This window comes from Astatotilapia calliptera, chromosome 19 (genome assembly GCF_964374335.1).
Source record: "Astatotilapia calliptera chromosome 19, fAstCal68.1, whole genome shotgun sequence".
Classification (NCBI taxonomy): domain Eukaryota; kingdom Metazoa; phylum Chordata; class Actinopteri; order Cichliformes; family Cichlidae; genus Astatotilapia; species Astatotilapia calliptera.
Window position 1 is genome coordinate 14,125,282 of NC_137440.1, and position 18,224 is coordinate 14,143,505.

The 18,224-nt window shown below is 41.4% G+C and overlaps 1 protein-coding gene and 1 long non-coding RNA gene across 2 annotated transcripts in view; one reads left to right on the top strand and one right to left on the bottom strand.

Moving 5' to 3' along the window:
• The window catches only part of LOC145422368 (uncharacterized), a 48,237-nt gene that overhangs the window by 10,126 nt on the left and 19,887 nt on the right, over nucleotides 1–18,224 (top strand). The gene's annotated exons all lie outside the window — the stretch shown is intronic.
• Nucleotides 12,699–18,224, bottom strand: part of sntg2 (syntrophin, gamma 2) — a 117,128-nt gene continuing 111,602 nt past the window's right edge. Inside the window, exons 15-17 of the mRNA XM_026151094.2 lie at nucleotides 18,038–18,130; nucleotides 17,537–17,647; nucleotides 12,699–16,557 (exon numbers count right to left, since the gene is read on the bottom strand). Of these exons, the coding sequence (XP_026006879.2) occupies nucleotides 16,429–16,557; nucleotides 17,537–17,647; nucleotides 18,038–18,130 (333 nt within the window). The 3' untranslated portion in view covers nucleotides 12,699–16,428. The remainder of the gene's footprint in view (nucleotides 16,558–17,536; nucleotides 17,648–18,037; nucleotides 18,131–18,224) is intronic.

Here is an 18,224-nt window from a genome sequence, read left to right on the forward strand (position 1 = left end):
GCTGGGATAGGCTCCAGCGCCCCTTAAAAGGACAAACAGAAGCTGGATGGATGGATATTAAATCAAGTAATTTGTCCAGTATTTGCAGTTTTTATTATTAACGTAGCATTCAAAATGTTGGTATTAACAAAATATTAAAATACACATTAAATCATTTGATTTTAAATGATTAAAATAAGGCAACAAAAGGTGAAAGTGTTCACTTGAACTTTACTGTGAACAAACATTGTTTGTTTTAATGTAATAATGGATTGGATTTATATAGCGCTTTTCTAGGCACCCAAAGCGCTTTACAATACCACTATTCATTCACTCTCACATTCACACACTGGTGGAGGCAGCTACAGTTGTAGCCACAGCTGCCCTGGGGCAGACTGACAGAAGCGAGGCTGCCATATCGCGCCATCGGCCCCTCTGGCCAACACCAGTAGGCAAGTAGGGTAAAGTGTCTTGCCCAAGGACACAACGACCAGGACAGAGAGCCCAGGGATCGAACCGGCGACCTTCCGGTTACAGATGCGATTCCCAACCCCCTGAGCCACGGTCGCCCACAATGTAAATGACTCTGTGCAGAATCCTAAATATTTCTGTATCCAGTCAACTTATTTAAGCAGTGCATGAAAAAAATTGAAGAAAAAAATACAATAAAATAATTTTCTCTTAAGAAAAATGTGTTGGATACAGTAGATCTGGTTAAATCAAAACTTTAGTAACGTGCCATGCACTGTGATATTGCTTGAATAGAAACTTCTAAGAGGACAGTGCATGGCACATTACTAAAGTTTTGATTTAACCAGATCAACTGTATCCAACACATCCAGCTCTTTTCTCTGAGGGAGAAAAGCAACTTCAGCACCAACAAAGAATTTGCTACATGAAGACAAAGTTCTGGTGAAAGAAAGCTGATAGTGACCCCAAGGGAGGAGTAATCTTTAAATGATTTCTCAGAAGTAAAAACAAGATGAAACTCTTGGGATGATGTGTGAACGCTCCCTCTCAAGGATCTCTGGGTTAGCCTTGTGATGGTGTCAATCCTCTCGTCCATTGAGCGAATGAATTAGATAAGAGGTTACAAAGACGTATGGATGGAGGTTTTTAATGAGATGACTGGGGAAATAATAGAAACGTGGACTGAACCAGCTCCATGCTGGCCAAGTAGCATCCCATCCTTGAGAGCTATGTTTTGATGTTGTTGCATAGTCACTGACCTTAGAATTCATTTAAGGGCACTTAAAAGACCAAAGAACCTATTTCTGAGTAACTTGTGTTATTCCAAAGAGTCCATGTAGCTCAAGTCATGGTCAGGCTTAGCGGTGCCTTTTGGGGCACAATGACCTGACAATTTAGCACCATTTACTTTGCATCCACTGAAGCCCTCAAGGACTATTTATCCACCCAGTGATAGTGTTCACTGTGTTCTTATCTGAAGAACTATACTTCAGTACCAAGTAACAATATGTCCTGATACTGATATCATTTAACCCTCGTTCTCAGTAATAACTAGAGACACTGCCTAAAATATCTCTGCACAGGCTGGTTCATAATAAATGTATTGCACCAGTGAGCAGTATGAATTATATTCTGAAATCTATTTTCTGGGTGAGAAGAAGCTGGTTTCATATACCCCAAATCCTGAAATTATCCTGAAATCATACTTGGTTGATTATAGGTTTCACTCTAATTGTAAGGCTGAAGAAGTTGAAAGCTGCATAAAATGTGCTTTCTTATTCCATTACGTACATTATAGCCGTGCCCAAAAAGAACATCAGTCGTTTCAGTTCTTCCAGTTCAATTCATGAATTTTATCTAATATTTATATATGATCCAATATTTTTCATGACAGTTTCAGCAAATACATAAAATGCACAAATAAAAATATACTTACCGGTCAGTGTTTTGACATCATCTGCTGTAAAACTTGGAAGAGAAATGCAGGAAATCATTACAAGACAAAGGCAATGAAAGTATGCCATTCTTACTGTCACCAACAATCCAAGATCTGAGAGCTGTGTTTGTGGTGCAGCGTGCACTTGTATACTGAGAAACCTGGGAGCCCAATGCCATGGTTAAGTAAACCAGCTCACACTTGAGTAACTCAGAGACTTGGTGTTTCTCTTGTTCTCACTTGAAGTGTTTTTAAATTTTTTTTCTCCTTTCTTCTTTTCTTTCTGTTTTTACATCTTTTGTAACAAACGGCTTGAAAATTCAGTGATTTGTGTTCATTTTAAGTGAAGATAAACTCTCCTGCTAGAGACGTTGCTCAAAAGTAATTGACTAATAGAACTTTAAATACAAGGATTATTTTTAATTATTTATGAAAATCTTTTGCAGTCTGGGACTGTTTGACGTTTCCTCCCTTGAGATGCTCTGCCAGGCCTTTACTGCAGTGACCTTCAGTTGCTGCTTTTTTGTGGGTCTCCCTGCCACCAGTTTTGTATATAATAACTGAAAAGTTGTTCTATTTTGTTGAGATCAGGTCACTGACTTGGGTGCTGAACAGTATCCCATTTCTCAAGAGACTCGGGTTTGTTTTGGGTCATGCACCATGAAGTGCCTTCCTAATCAGGTTTGCATGGTTTGGTTGAATCTCAGCAGAGAGGATACACCTGCACTGCTTCAGTAGTCACATCATCAGTAAACACCAGTGACCAGCTTCCACTGATAGCCATGCATACACATGCCATAACGGTATCTACACTGTGTTTGAGAGATAATGTGGTGGTATGCTGTGGATCATAATCAGGTTTGCTCCTTGCTCTCCCATCATTCTGCTACAAGATAACCGCGGTTTTATTTGTCTACAGCATTTTTCCAGGACTGTGCAGACTCTTTTAGAGGTTTAATGACAAATCTTTCTGGCCTTCCTGTTCTTGAGTGGAAGCAATGGTTTGCACCTTGTTATAAACTCTCTATATTTCCATTCTTGAAGGCATCTCTTCATTGTAAACCTTGTCAATAATATCCGAGAGTGTTCTTTTCTTGGCTTGGCCAGATGTTGTGAAGTTGTTTCTTAACTTCCGTGATGTTTCAGGCCTTTTACTGCGTTCTTTCTTGAAGACAAGATTTTTGATTTGGCCACTAATAAAGATTTTGCTCTCCCTCTCTGGTTATTTTGTTTTATTCGGGATAATGATAGCCTCCTTTCCTTGTACTGACCTCTTTTTGGACTTCATATTCAAAATTAAATTGAAAAGTACAAATGCAAATCCAACACCTCGAGTCAACTTCAGATACAGAGTCTACTTTATTTGGCATGAAATGGGTGACAGGCCTTGTCATGAAACCCCTTGTCAGTCAAATTTCTGATTTCTTTTTAGCCTCTTTCAATTTTTATTAATAAAATTCAACCACATCTTTGTTTGATTTAAAATCAATTGTGGTGGTGCACAGAGGCAGTCTCTACATTCTTGGTGTGAAAAATGAAGAAGTGCACATTTTTGAATTAAAAAACTTTGGAGGGTGACTACACTTTTTGCAGAAAGATATGATTATATTAGTCAATGGATAAAATGCCCAATAACTGTTTGCAACTTACTTTAAAAATGTAGAGCACTCTGTATCATTTATTTCTTATACTAATTTACTAACCTAATATACTAATAAACTCACCAATTAAACATGAAAGAGGATATAGATATAAGATAAATAGTTTAAACCATTATAAATGGATGTATCCACATCTCTTTTTTCATGAAGCCAGCTCCACAGGGCACCTTTAAACAGAAAAGCAAGTGAAACTCGGCTATATGAACCCCAATAACAACCACTTATTTAAATAAGATCTCTAAAATGAGTTTCAATTTCCAAAATTAGCAGTTTAGTAGAGATCCGTGCTGTTAATATCATAAACATTTTTACAATGATGCTATTCATTTAATCCATATTTTAAAATACCATGCAAAGCTGTTGTGCTGAATGTGTTGGCTGCTTAAACAACATTCAACCTAGCAGACTTCCAGAAACGCAATATTAAGGTCATCTACGTACATGTGAGGGCTTGTCAGTACCTTTTTATTTATTTTTTTTCTTCTGAAACATTATTGTTGTAATAAAAAGTACACAATAATAGCTGCAGTCATTTTTGGCAGATATACGGCCCTGCTTCCTTTTTTCCTTCCGTCCTGCTGAGTATATTTTCAGTTTTATATTCCGTCTGCAGGGAACAGTGACACAGAAAGGTCACGACAGCAGTTCCAAAATTTCCCAGAAAATTTTCCATCACAAATACTCCAGTTAGCACACGGTTTCCAATGCTGCAAGTGGAGCCAACTGTGAGAGTCACGGCCCATTGAAAGTTGAGCTCAGTGCTAGAAATTCATGCTTGACATGTTGCTGATGTAACTCCGTGATGCCGTTTGTGGGTGTAACCCATGTGAAATACAGGGCTGCAAAATCCCTTTTTGTAATCTAAGGCTATAGCCTGTTATTGTCACAGGGGGGCGCTGTGATGCAGTCTTGTGTTCTGACGACCTTGCGTCTAGTGCGCAGGAAGTATTACCTCTCTCTTCCTGTGAGATCTTCCCTCTGATGGCGGTCAAGTACGTGTCGGAGCGCATGGAAAAAGTATCTTGGCCCCGAACTCTGACCACAAAGGGAATAACGTCTGTCAAGTTATTTGTGTCTGAAAATCCCGATTGGTTTTTTTGAACTACTAGAAGGATTCTGGAGAACCACTGACGGCGAGAACAGCCCAAATGAGATCCTGGATGATCGTGAAATGGTGTGGCCAGCCATGCGATCGGATTGTGGGATTTGCCTGAGAAACTGATTCAAGCAACCCTGGATTACAGATAAGCCCTATGCACTACTTTTCCTACCCGGATAATAGGGTTTGCACACTGACAATTCCCCTACAGTACACCTGTTTGGGTTTTCAACGACTTTAAGGGACAATTCAGACTGGACAATTCAAACTTCACAACAGGAACACTTTAATCTGTTTCATCCATTCCCAAGAGCTCTGATACTGTTCAGTATAAATCTTCCATTTAAATGTCTTTATTTTGTTTTGTTTTACATGTATTCACCTTTAAAAATGCACTATTAGCGTGCAATTTGGGTTATTGTGTTGTATATGTGTATAAATGGTACTGAGGCAATAAAGGTCCCAGTTATTCACTTCCAAGCCAACTCCTTTTGTGAGTCTCCAAAACAAAACCTCCTCCTGAACCTAGAAAGATGTCTAGGGTCTCTATTTGAAGTGAGAGTGTACTGGTCCTGAGTAGAGGCGCTACACAAAACGTGGCGAGCCAGCCAGGAGGTTTAATTCCTTTTATTTTGGAAGTTGAGCAACTGGTGCTTTCATGCCTTTTGGGTCAAATCATTACAATTGTCCATGACATTCTGGGTTGGAGCAATAAGACAACATGGATGTAATCCAAAGTGAAGGTGTCAAAGTACCTAACTCTGTCCTAGTAGGAGGGTTAACAGGCGATGAGGTTGACAATGAGGTTATTGATTACTTAGGGCAGTTTGGTTCTATTGGAAGAGTAATCAAAGTAACTAGCACAGAGGCACAGTTTAAAAACACAGCCATTGTGGAGTTCCAATCAGGTGAACCAGTCCAGTTCCTTAAGGATAGCTTGCCTTGCAAAAGACAAAGCCGTAACCCAAGTGTTGTCCATCATATCCAGCTTCTGTCTGCGCTGTATGCTGCAGACAGGGGTTCATGTTTAACCCATTCTTACCTAACTGAACTGAAAGGGCTTGCTAAACTGAGTGGTGCAGATTTTGAGAAGGTTTTACTAGATGAGCTGGCCAGAATGAAGAAGTCCACTGAGAGTGATCCCGCAGTTGGACCAAATGTAACAGTGCCTAATCAGAATCTGCAGCTCACTAGTGACACAGACCAAGATGAACCAGCCATCATAGAGCATCAAAGTCCTCTTAAACTGGGCAGTGATTTAACCCACTTGCCTGAGCATGACTCTCACTCATCCTCTCCAAGTGTAGAAGTGACTCCCTCGCACAGAAAAACCACTATCTACTTACCACCTGAACAGCTCACTACACCTGAAGTACAGAGAGTAGTAGTTGAGCATGTCATTAAGAACAATGAAATGCCTTCTCAAGGTCATGCAAAGCTCAGGCCCTTCTCGGGGAAAACCCCTTGCTCTACTTTCGAAGCTGATTATGATACGTGGCGCAACAATGTTGAATTCCACCTCATAGATTGTACCATATCTGACAAACATATGGTAAGGAAAATAGTTGAGAGCCTTCTTCCACCAGCTGCTAACATTGTAAAGCACCTTGGTCCTAACGCTTCTCCCCATGACTATCTCAGCCTTCTTGACTCAGCGTATGGTACTGTTGATGATGGGGATGAGCTTTTTGCCAAATTCCTGAGCACAAACCAGAACTCAGGTGAAAAGCCTTCTGCCTATTTACAGCGGTTGCAGATAACCCTGAGTAAAGTCATTAAAAGAGGTGGCATCACTACAAATGATTCAGATCGCCAACTGCTTAAACAGTTTTGTAGAGGTTGCTGGAACAACAGCTTGATCACAACCTTGCAGCTTGAGCAGAAGAAGGACAAGCCACCTTCATTTCCAGAGTTGCTCCTCATGCTACGTACTGAGGAGGACCGGCAAGCGGCAAAGTCCAGCCGAATGAAACAGCACTTAGGCATTTCTAAACCTAAGGCACATTTGAACTCCCTTGAAGTAGGAGAGTATGTCACTGATGATACAGACGTATCAGCTGTTAATGATAGGCTAGTGCCTTTTGATGCACATAAGTTAGAAAGGAAACTTGCAAAGCTACAAGCCCAAGTGGCTTCACTGAGAGCATCAGCTATTGACAGCTCAAGCCAGAACTCTGACAAGCCAAATAAGAAAACCAAACCTAAGTTCAAGATTCTTCCTAAAGAGAAATCTGACCCAAGTGAGACTAAGCCCACTAAGAAGCCACGCCCATGGTACTGCTTCAGGTGCGGCGAGGATGGTCATATTGCTCCCTCTTGCAGCAATGAACCAAACCCTGAACTAGTTGAAATGAAACGTAAGGAGTTCAACCAAAAACTACAAGTCTGGGAGGAACAGAATATGTCAGCTTTAAACTAAAATCAGTTTCTGGGGAGGGACTACCAGGAACTGAAAGTAATCATGAACGTCCCAAACCGGAACCTCAGAGCAAAGTATCTTCTCTCTCTCGTGCAGCACGACCCCAGATTAGGTTACCCAAGGGACTTGTAGGACAGAAATGTACAGCAAATGTTACCGTGTCGGGAGTCAATTGCAGTTGTCTCCTTGACACTGGGTCTCAAGTGACCACAGTGTCCGCTTCATTTTACAACACCAATCTTTCAGAACATCCCATTCAGCCTATCAGTGGCCTGGATGTTGAGGCTGCTAGTGGCCAAAATGTTCCTTACTTGGGATACATACCCATCAGCCTTAAGTTTCCAAAAAGCTTTATTGAAACTGAGCCTGAGGTTTCTAGCCTTGCTTTAGTAGTACCTGACTTACGCTCTAACTGTGACTTGCCTGTGCTGATTGGGACAAATGCACTTGATGTTCTGTACGACGAATATTGTCAAGGTAAAGATCCCAATGATTTGTCGTCGGTCTATGGCTACAGGCAGATCCTCCGTACACTCAAGGTCAGGAGAGAGATAAACCTAGCCGGAAACGATGGCTTTGTAACTCTTAAGGGCAAGGTGCAACACGTAGTACCAGCTCAAGGGAGGGTCCTCCTTGAAGGCTGTGTCAGATCCAGCAGTGCTGGTGAATGTGCCATTGTTGAACAGCCAACGACATCCACCTTACCAGGGGGAATTTTTGTGGAGTGCTGTCTTGTCACTTTGCCCAAGAAGCATCCTCATAGGTTACCTATATGGGTGAGAAATGAAACTGAGCATGACGTAACACTGCCTTCTAGATGTGTCATTGCAGAGCTCCATAGTCCTGCAAAGATATATGACGAATCACCCATTTCAACCAAAAATGATGACACTGTGAAATGTTGTAATGTTACTGCACAGCCAGTTGATGAACCTGCTCACCCAGATTTGACATTTGACTTTGGCAATTCTCCCCTCCCGCAGGAGTGGAAAGAGAGGGTTACCCAGCGTCTAAGTGCCTATGCTGATGTTTTTGCCCAGCATGATTTGGATCTTGGACATGTATCTAAAGTGAAACATCACATAAACTTAAAGGAAGAAGCACCCTTTAAGCAAAAGTCCAGGCCAATCCACCCAAATGATTATGAAGCTGTGAGGAAGCACTTGCAAGCACTCCTTGATGCAGGAGTAATCCGTGAATCAGAGTCCCCTTATGCTTCACCGATTGTGGTGGTTAAAAAGAAGAATGGAGAGGTCCGTCTTTGTATTGATTATCGTAAGCTCAATGCGTTAACAATACGAGATGCGTACGCACTTCCAAACCTTGAAGAGGCTTTCTCAGCCCTTGCTGGATCCAAATGGTTTTCAGTAATGGATCTCAAGTCTGGTTATTACCAGATTGAGATGGAGGAATGTGATAAGCCCAAGACAGCTTTTGTGTGCCCCTTGGGATTTTACGAGTTTAACCGTATGCCCCAGGGGATCACCAACGCTCCCAGCACCTTCCAGCGCTTAATGGAACGGTGTATGGGCAGCCTCAATCTGAAAGAAGTTCTGGTGTTCATAGATGACATCATCGTGTTCTCCAGCACTTTGGAGGAACATGAAACCAGGCTTCTACGTGTCCTTCAGCAACTGAGAGAATATGGGTTGAAACTTTCTCCCAAAAAGTGCTCCTTCTTCCAAAGTTCTGTGCGATACCTAGGACACATCGTGTCTACCAAAGGTGTAGAGACCGATCCTGAGAAGGTCAGAGCTCTCAAAACCTGGCCAAGACCCCAGACGCTCAGTGACCTCAAGTCTTTCCTAGGCTTTGCAGGGTACTATCGACGGTTTGTGAAGGACTATTCAAAAATTGTCAAACCCCTGAATGATCTTACCAAAGGCTACCCACCATACAGGAAGGGCAGAAAGGTGACACCCGGTCCTAGCGGATACTTGAACCCTAAAGAGCCTCTTTCCAGCCGTTGGACACCTGCTTGTCAGGAAGCTTTTGAGGTAATCATAGAGAAACTGACATCAGCTCCAGTGCTTGGATATGCTAACCCAAAATTACCATACGTCCTCCATACTGATGCGAGCACCTCTGGGTTAGGGGCAGCCTTGTATCAAGAACAGGATGGTGAAGTGAGGGTTATTGCCTACGCAAGTAGAGGACTTTCACCCAGTGAAAAGCGGTATCCAGCTCATAAACTGGAATTTCTTGCATTAAAGTGGTCCATTGTAGAGAAGTTCCAAGATTATCTCTACGGGAACACATTCACGGTTTTAACGGACAACAACCCATTGACCTATGTTTTGAAGTCAGCCAAGCTTGATGCTGCCAGCTATCGCTGGTTGGCCGCTCTCTCCACCTTCGACTTTAATATTAAGTATCGTGCTGGTAAGAGCAATCAAGATGCAGATGGCCTCTCTAGGCGGCCACATGATACTGTGGATGATGACTATGCTTCTCTTGAAGAAAAAGAGCGAATGAAACAATTCGCTTCCCATCATCTCTCTTCATCTCCCAACAGACAAGATGTGACAGCTGACACATTCAGTGTCTTGTGCCACCGTCATCTCTTAGGTGAATCTGACAATAGCCTACCTTCTATCACTTTGGTAGAGTCCCTTGCTCTACATACCGATGCGGTGCCAGACGTCTACGCAGATGATGGAACATTAGGTTGTTCTGTCATACCTACCTATAGTGAGGTAGAACTCCAACAACATCAGAGGTCTGACCCAATTATTGGGTATGTGGTCAACATGTTAGAAAATGGAGGTGAAGCAAATTCCAATCCGAACTCTGCATCCTTAGAGCTTAAACTAATGCTCAAAGAGTGGAAACGTTTGGAACTGAAAAATGGTCTCCTCTACAGAACCCGCAAATCAGGTGAAAATGTCACCTTTCAGCTTGTCGTCCCTGAGTCTTTAAGGTCCACCATTCTCACTTGCCTTCATGACGACATGGGGCATATGGGTTTTGAAAGAACCCTCGACTTGGTTAGGTCAAGATTTTATTGGCCTAAAATGGCAACTGATGTAGAGAGAAAGATTAAGTCTTGCGGACGTTGTGTTAGAAGAAAGACTCTTCCTGAAAGAGCAGCACCTCTTGTGAGTATCCAAACAACCCGTCCCATGGAACTGGTATGCATGGACTATTTATCCTTGGAGCCTGACAGTCACAACACCAAAGACATTCTGGTCATAACTGATCATTTCACCAAATACGCTGTTGCTATGCCAACAAAAGACCAAAAGGCTACAACAGTTGCGAAGTGTCTTTGGGAGCAGTTTCTGGTGCATTATGGTTTTCCTGAGCGCCTGCTTAGTGATCAGGGCAGGGATTTTGAGTCCCAACTCATTAAAGAGCTCTGTGCCCTAGCTGGTATCACGAAGGTGCGCACCAGTCCTTATCATCCACGGGGAAACCCAGTTGAACGGTTCAACCGAACTCTTCTTGGCATGTTAGGAACTCTACAAGACAAAGAGAAAACTCATTGGCGCGATTATGTGAAACCACTAACTCACGCCTATAATTGCACCAAGAACGAGACCACTGGGTTTAGCCCATACGAGTTAATGTTTGGTCGCCAGCCGAGGCTTCCCGTGGATATTGCATTCTGCCTGCCAGTTAAAGATGGCTCTCCTACATCTCACTCTCAGTATGTGAGAGCTCTGAAGGCTCGCCTTCAAGAGAGCTATCAGATCGCTGCCAAAAACTCTCAGAAGGTTGCTGAACGGAATAAACGCCGTTTTGACAAAACTGTCAGGGAGTCAACTTTGGAGAAAGGTGATCAAGTACTAGTGCGGAACCTGCGACTTCGGAATAAACACAAACTTGCAGATAAGTGGGAGTCAACCATGTACAGAGTGGTGGAAAAGATGGTAGACCTACCTGTGTATGTTGTACAGCCTATGAATGGAGATGGTCCTATTCGAACTCTTCACAGGGATCTCTTACTCCCTTGTGGTGACTTATCTGAAGCTGAGGAAGTTGACCAGGTCAAGCCAAAGAGTTGCAGGCCAAGAACGAGGCGCAGTCAGCCTCTGTTACTGGAGGAGCAATCAGAATCTGAAGACGACTCACCTGTCTATCCTAGGCAGTCTTCTGTCATTCCTGGAAAGTTGGTTCAGGTGTTTGAAATCCCGAAGAGACGACAGCAAACCGGAAAAACAGTACCGGAGGGTAGTTGTATACCAGCTACGCCAGCAGACTGTGTAAACCCTCAGCCTCAGAATGAGCCTTGCAGAGGCAGCTCCCCTTTGCTGCCTGCAGAGCCTGTAGGGGTACCTCCTGAAGTAGCTGAAGGAGAGGAGCCAGATGTTGTGGCTGAGCAACACCCTACTGAAGACGATGTAACTTTACCAACTATGACTAATCAAAAATCAGCTGTGGCCGAAGACAGCATTGATGTACCGTCCATTGATGTAGAGGCTCCTATAGCTACGGAAACCATTGATCTGAACCCACAAACCCCTGAGGTAGCTCTGGAGCATAAGGAAACTGTTGACAGTGGAGAAAAAAATGACCATGTTCGTAAGTCAGAAAGGACACGTCGACCACCAAGGCGCTTCCATTATCCTGAGTTGGGAAATCCCTTAATTTCCTTTGCGCAGAGCCTCATAGAGAGCTTTAACCAAGCACTTTATACAATAGGTGACTATGAGAGTTCATCTGTAGACCACAGCGTGACGCATGAAGGGGCTCATGCTGGGTCAAAGGGGGAGGGTGTAACCCATGTGAAATACAGGGCTGCAAAATCCCTTTTTGTAATCTAAGGCTATAGCCTGTTATTGTCACAGGGGGGCGCTGTGATGCAGTCTTGTGTTCTGACGACCTTGCGTCTAGTGCGCAGGAAGTATTACCTCTCTCTTCCTGTGAGATCTTCCCTCTGATGGCGGTCAAGTACGTGTCGGAGCGCATGGAAAAAGTATCTTGGCCCCGAACTCTGACCACAAAGGGAATAACGTCTGTCAAGTTATTTGTGTCTGAAAATCCCGATTGGTTTTTTTGAACTACTAGAAGGATTCTGGAGAACCACTGACGGCGAGAACAGCCCAAATGAGATCCTGGATGATCGTGAAATGGTGTGGCCAGCCATGCGATCGGATTGTGGGATTTGCCTGAGAAACTGATTCAAGCAACCCTGGATTACAGATAAGCCCTATGCACTACTTTTCCTACCCGGATAATAGGGTTTGCACACTGACAATTCCCCTACAGTACACCTGTTTGGGTTTTCAACGACTTTAAGGGACAATTCAGACTGGACAATTCAAACTTCACAACAGGAACACTTTAATCTGTTTCATCCATTCCCAAGAGCTCTGATACTGTTCAGTATAAATCTTCCATTTAAATGTCTTTATTTTGTTTTGTTTTACATGTATTCACCTTTAAAAATGCACTATTAGCGTGCAATTTGGGTTATTGTGTTGTATATGTGTATAAATGGTACTGAGGCAATAAAGGTCCCAGTTATTCACTTCCAAGCCAACTCCTTTTGTGAGTCTCCAAAACAAAACCTCCTCCTGAACCTAGAAAGATGTCTAGGGTCTCTATTTGAAGTGAGAGTGTACTGGTCCTGAGTAGAGGCGCTACATGTGTTTAGTGACTTCAGCAGTGAGCTGGAGATCATCTCACCTCTTCTTTTTTTTTTTTTTTTTTTTTTTTTTAAACACGGTGGCTGCTTTTATCTTTCAAGCTGTTTAAGCCCAAACTTTTCACTAAATAAATCAGAGCTTGTAGAGGATGAAGCGTGTGCATTCCTTCCACCATAGCCTGATGTATTATCATGCAAATATCCCATTTAATATCTTTTATTCCGTTTTACTGACGGTCCATCTCTAACCGCTGTTGCTTTCTGCAGTTTCCACTTTCACATCTTTTTAGAATAAAAGTCCAGCAGTAAGCACAAACTCAGTCCTTTTGTTTATTTTTACCTGTAAGTTGCATGTATACATAAAACACTTACAGAGGGTGACAGTCAAAACTGAAGCAGCATACATCAGTATGCAGCCTACCCAAGCCACAGGTTACAGACGGCCAGTGAAAGTACATTTTTCATTCAGTTCTGTATAATAATAGAAAATCTCTCGTGTCATCTTCGTAAAACCGAATATTATTTATTTATTTTATTCAGTTTAAAACAGTTTGATGTTAATATCTAATCGATTGCTGTGTGGACCTTGGATTTTTTTTCTAGTAATTATCTAGTAGTATGTTAGTAAAAATAATAAATATTTGCTCCTTTAAAAGTTCTTATTATAGGGTCCTTTTGAATATTTTATCAAACAATATATGATACCAGGTTTAAAATGTATAGCGCAACCACCGGTATCACTGCCATAATCTAAAAACGCAGGAAAAAATATCAACTAACAATCTGTGTCAATCCAGCTCAGGCCAAAAGTATGAATCATTACATGAGTGTGTGACATACACTGTGAGGCCCAAACCTAAACACTCACTTCTGTGCCTTGGAATATAAGGGTTTAACTGTTACTTACTCTGCACATGCTCAGTGGGAAGTGCAGAGTTACTGCAGAAATTCTCAAGGACAAAACTGGTTTTGACAGAAGGAATTTACTTTGTGGATGTACTGTAATTTTTTCTGCTGCTTGATGTTTTGCTGACTGTGAATTTTCTTACCTGGAGGCTATCTGTTTAAAAATTTACATGAACAACCTGTGCTGTTATAGGTCTTGCTAGCTAGAATGAAATATTGCAACACAGGTGTCATAATGGGTGTCATGTTAAAAAAATGGGAATACTTCACTAGAACTAGCTGTAATGTGGCATTCCAACATTGTGTTTTATCCTTGTTACAATCACTTTAACCTGCATACAGGCATCTGTCCACCTATTTTATTTTCTTTCCTGTCGTGTCTTTACATTGCTGTGCTAGCACAGTAGTAGGAGATCTTGGAAGTTGGCTTTTGTATTGGTTATTAATTAAATTTGGGGAAAGTCCTCACACTGCGACTGCTGCTACAACCTACGTAGGAATGCAGCATTTCAAGTTGATCGTTGCGTTGATGATCAAACTGAACACTGCAGTGTTAAATGAAATAATGATCCACTTGCAACTGAACTGGAATACACAGACGTCATACATACACGACACAATATTTGGAATTCCAACAAAGAAGAATATCTAGTTGCGTTCCAGCAGCAGAAAGCTAGTTTTTATAATGTAGCTGCTGGCTGTTGTTAATATTGAGGCAAGGATGATGTACCAGGAAAATGACAGAAAAATGATTATTATCCTGCCCACATGTATTAAATATTTGCCACACCTGCAGTTAATTAAGAATAAGCGAACTGTGGAACTAAATGCCCAAGAGCACACCCATAGCCTTGTCGTTATGATGCACAATGAAAACACAAAAGTCACTAACAACAATCAGTTTATTTACTATCATAAAAGGAAGGGTGGGGCAGCAGCACAAAAACATGACCTGACATGTCCTGACTACCACTGTGGAAAACTGAAGGCCTTTTGGAAAAGAGATGAAAAACCTTAAAGAGACTAAAAGAAGCCCAACTGCCTTCAATTCAACCACTTTAGACTAAGAACACCTACATAGAAAGGTTTAGTCTCTCGCAGCATTGCCTCCAGGACAGGCCCCACCTGTTCTTTTTTTTCTTTCTTTCTTTTCAAAGAAAGGGAAAAAAAGTACATGTGCTGTCATCACTCACCTGTGAGAAGCCAGTGCAAGCTTTTCTCTTCAACGGCACACAAGTAACATATCCTGTTGGGTTCAAACTGCTTGTGACCTTTCGACCAATGTGTATGGAGTTGGAGATGTGGTGTGACAGTTTGAGCAGTGGAAGCAGAACAGCAAAAAGGACAATGGGAATAATTAACTCTGCCCCATAGATGACAAAAATCATTCAATTAACCCGTTAATGAATTAATATGCTGGCTGGAGAACTCCAGATAACTTCACATAAACAAGAAAAGAAAGAAAAACCAACAAAACAAAAACGTCTGGGTTACTATTCCCTGGTTTATTGTGGGTAGCAAAGACAACTGTACCGAGTTAAAGTTCAAGGACCAGGAGACACAGGCTAAAGGAACAGTTTGTAAACAGCTGTCTGTTGACCTTGTACTTGTTGGTATTCTCTGATCAGTGACCTCTTGGTGAAAAGACCCAAGTTACTAACTCACAGAATTAAACTACTCAGTTTAATGAGACTGTGCTGCAGCCCAGTTCAGTTGAAAACAAGTAGTGGAACAGGCTCTTCCAATAAAACGCAGCTACCTGTGCAGCGTTTTCTTTTTGTTTTTGGAAAAGACAGAAAAAGTATTTTTGGCGCACAAATGCAGTATTAAGACAGAAATCAGCAGCTGGGCTAGCAGATTCTAAAGTGTGAAAGTAGACACATGTAGACCCACAGGGAGCTTTAACATGCCTTGGATGACAAAGTTGAACTCTGTAAGCGATTTATTGAAACTACAGCAAACATGTTATTTAACACTAAAACCATTACAGAAAGTTGAAGATGCACAGTATTTTCACCATATCAGGATGAGATTCAGAAAAAGAATAAAAAAAAAAAGGACTCTAACAATACTGTGAAGCTTAAAATGTTGTTTGCCAGAGAAATGCAACACTCTGGACGTTTGCCTTTTTATTTGATACAAAAGATGGAAACAGTAACACAAACAACTTGCAATTTATTCCAAACCAGTGAAGTACTGAAGCCTGGCACCAGCGCTGCCTTTGGGAAGTTTCTTTAATTTTAGTCTGGGCCCGTATCAGAGTGCTGTCGAGTCAACTCGGTGGTTATTTGGAGGCTATTATTTTTGCTTTTTATTGTAAGGTGCTTGCGGTACCTTTTCAGACATGACATTACTAGGTAAACCACAGGAAGTTTGGGGGGATTTAAAAAAAAAACAAGAAAAAAAGAATACGCTTTCTCATCATTGTTGGAAATATCCCTGTCAAAGGCCTGTTTTAATCCTGTATCCCCCTGTGACGATATCCGCTTCATTTACCCAGCTGAAATTTCTTTTATTTTTAATTCATTTTTAGGTTTTCTGTTAAACACAGCGGCAGCTACATCTTTTTATTTTTTTATCATAGGTGTTAAGTTTCACTCTGAATAATTATCAAATGGGGGGGGGGCAAACAGAAGAATGGAAGAACTGTATATCTTTTCCCACTGGATATCTCTAGTTGTCTAAAAGTGAAACCTCATCTTTCCTTCAGTAGATCTGACATTACCCACCTCAAGAGTCTTTTACAAAGATGTCTTTTTCAGAAGTCCATACAAAAATAGCAAGAACAAGATATACATATCAATGGGCTCTGTGCATAAAATACTGCTGATTTGCCTCAGGTGCACATCACGATGAGGACGTGTCTTCTTAACTGTTCGTGTAATTTCCAAGGAAGCTTTGACTGCACATAAAGAGAGGGTCCATGGAGGCCACTTTGGCAGCGATAAAAGAATGTATACAGTGGAGGACGGCTGTCAGATTAGCAAACTCCAGCTCCTGAAAAGCACACGTCAAGGACAAGAGACGCACTGATTAGTCCGTTATGTTCACAATCCAAATCACAGTATTTAAAAAAGTTAACAGGTAATTGTGGTTTATTAATTAATTTGGCAGTTGTGGCTGATGCTATCTGCACTCTCCACATCTGTCACAATACTAGGAGTTGCACAAGAGAATGATAACAGTGTATGTCAGGGTAACTAGCTTCTTCCAGCATGATTTATATGCAGCCAGGTCATATTTAGACAATGACTTTTTTTTCTGGTAATTCACTAGAGTGGATTGATGTGATTAAAGTTCAGTCATTCAGCTTAGGTCTAACAAATGTAAGGCAATAATGCATTTAAAAAAAAATCAACAATCTGGTTCACTGTTAAAACGAAGGAATCAACTGGCAACACTGAAATACCTGAATGACAAGAGCGCTCTCACTCTTGTCAAAGTCTGCAATCAAGAGACACTTTCAGGTAAATACAGAGGTGTAAACCACCGGCTACAATCAAGACCAAGAAGGCCAGATTACAGTTTGTCAGAAAACATCTAAAAGAACCTGCAAGGTTCTGAAAAAAAAAACCTTTAGACGGACGAAAAGTGGCTGCAGGAAACACAGCAGTTTGTGCTCACGGGTTCTAGACTTCTGACACTGGCTTCAGAGAGTTTTCATCCAAGTATTGAAGAAGGATCCTTGAGTCCTTACAAGTCTGTCCAATTACTTAGGCTCCCATTTTCAGAGTTTCACATGTATAAAAATGGCCGTAACTCCTAAACAGTTAATAAAATATTTGAGTTAAACCACTTAAAGCTAAAAGTCTGCAGTTTAATCACATCTTGACTATTTGATTTATGCACGGTGCTACAGAGGCAGAGACTAATTAGAAATCCCGCACTTCGAGTCACAACTAGTGTAAAAGAATCCAACTAGAATTAAACAAGTACATTTAATTTTATTAAATTGGGGCAAGAAATGTTTTATTACCTTCATTTCTATCTGCTTGCTTTCGGGATTCTTAAAAAGGAGCTTTACCCTGGTTTTCCCGTCGTCAGAGGAGCCTTTAAGTTGAGAGAACTTGTATCGCCACAGTATTGTCTACAAGGGAAGGATAAAAAACACAGCAGAGGGGTTTCAATAATGAGCACAACAGGCTGCATGATCAGGAAATGTCATTTTAATGTGCAGTTGAGGAAACACAGCGGACCATCTTTAAAGTTATTTTATGATGGATTTTAACCAGTGCAGAGCTGCTAAATTAAACTCAAACTGTCATTTTAATAAGAGCATACTATTCTTGAAGAAATAAAGGTCTTAATGGAAGAAATTAATTTGTGCAAAATGTTAAATTTAGCATTTTTTTCCCCTCAAATAGCTACAATTAGAGCCTAAGCAAACATCAGTAAGGAGATTTTGAACTGTCATCTCAAAACTAAGAACAGTTGAAGCAGTATGCCAACAAGAATTGTGAACTCGGTAAAATGTCACCTTTGAAGTGCTTTCAGAGCAGGTGAAGCCTGATGCAAAATCTATGGTGAAGCACAGCACATTCCCCTGGCTGCTGCACATGTAGCTTTTGGACTGGTGAGAGAGAATTGACATCCATTAACAAACTGGCTGACACATTTTGTGCATTACATTGCTGTACAAAGGTACTTAGTACCACTCTGCATTA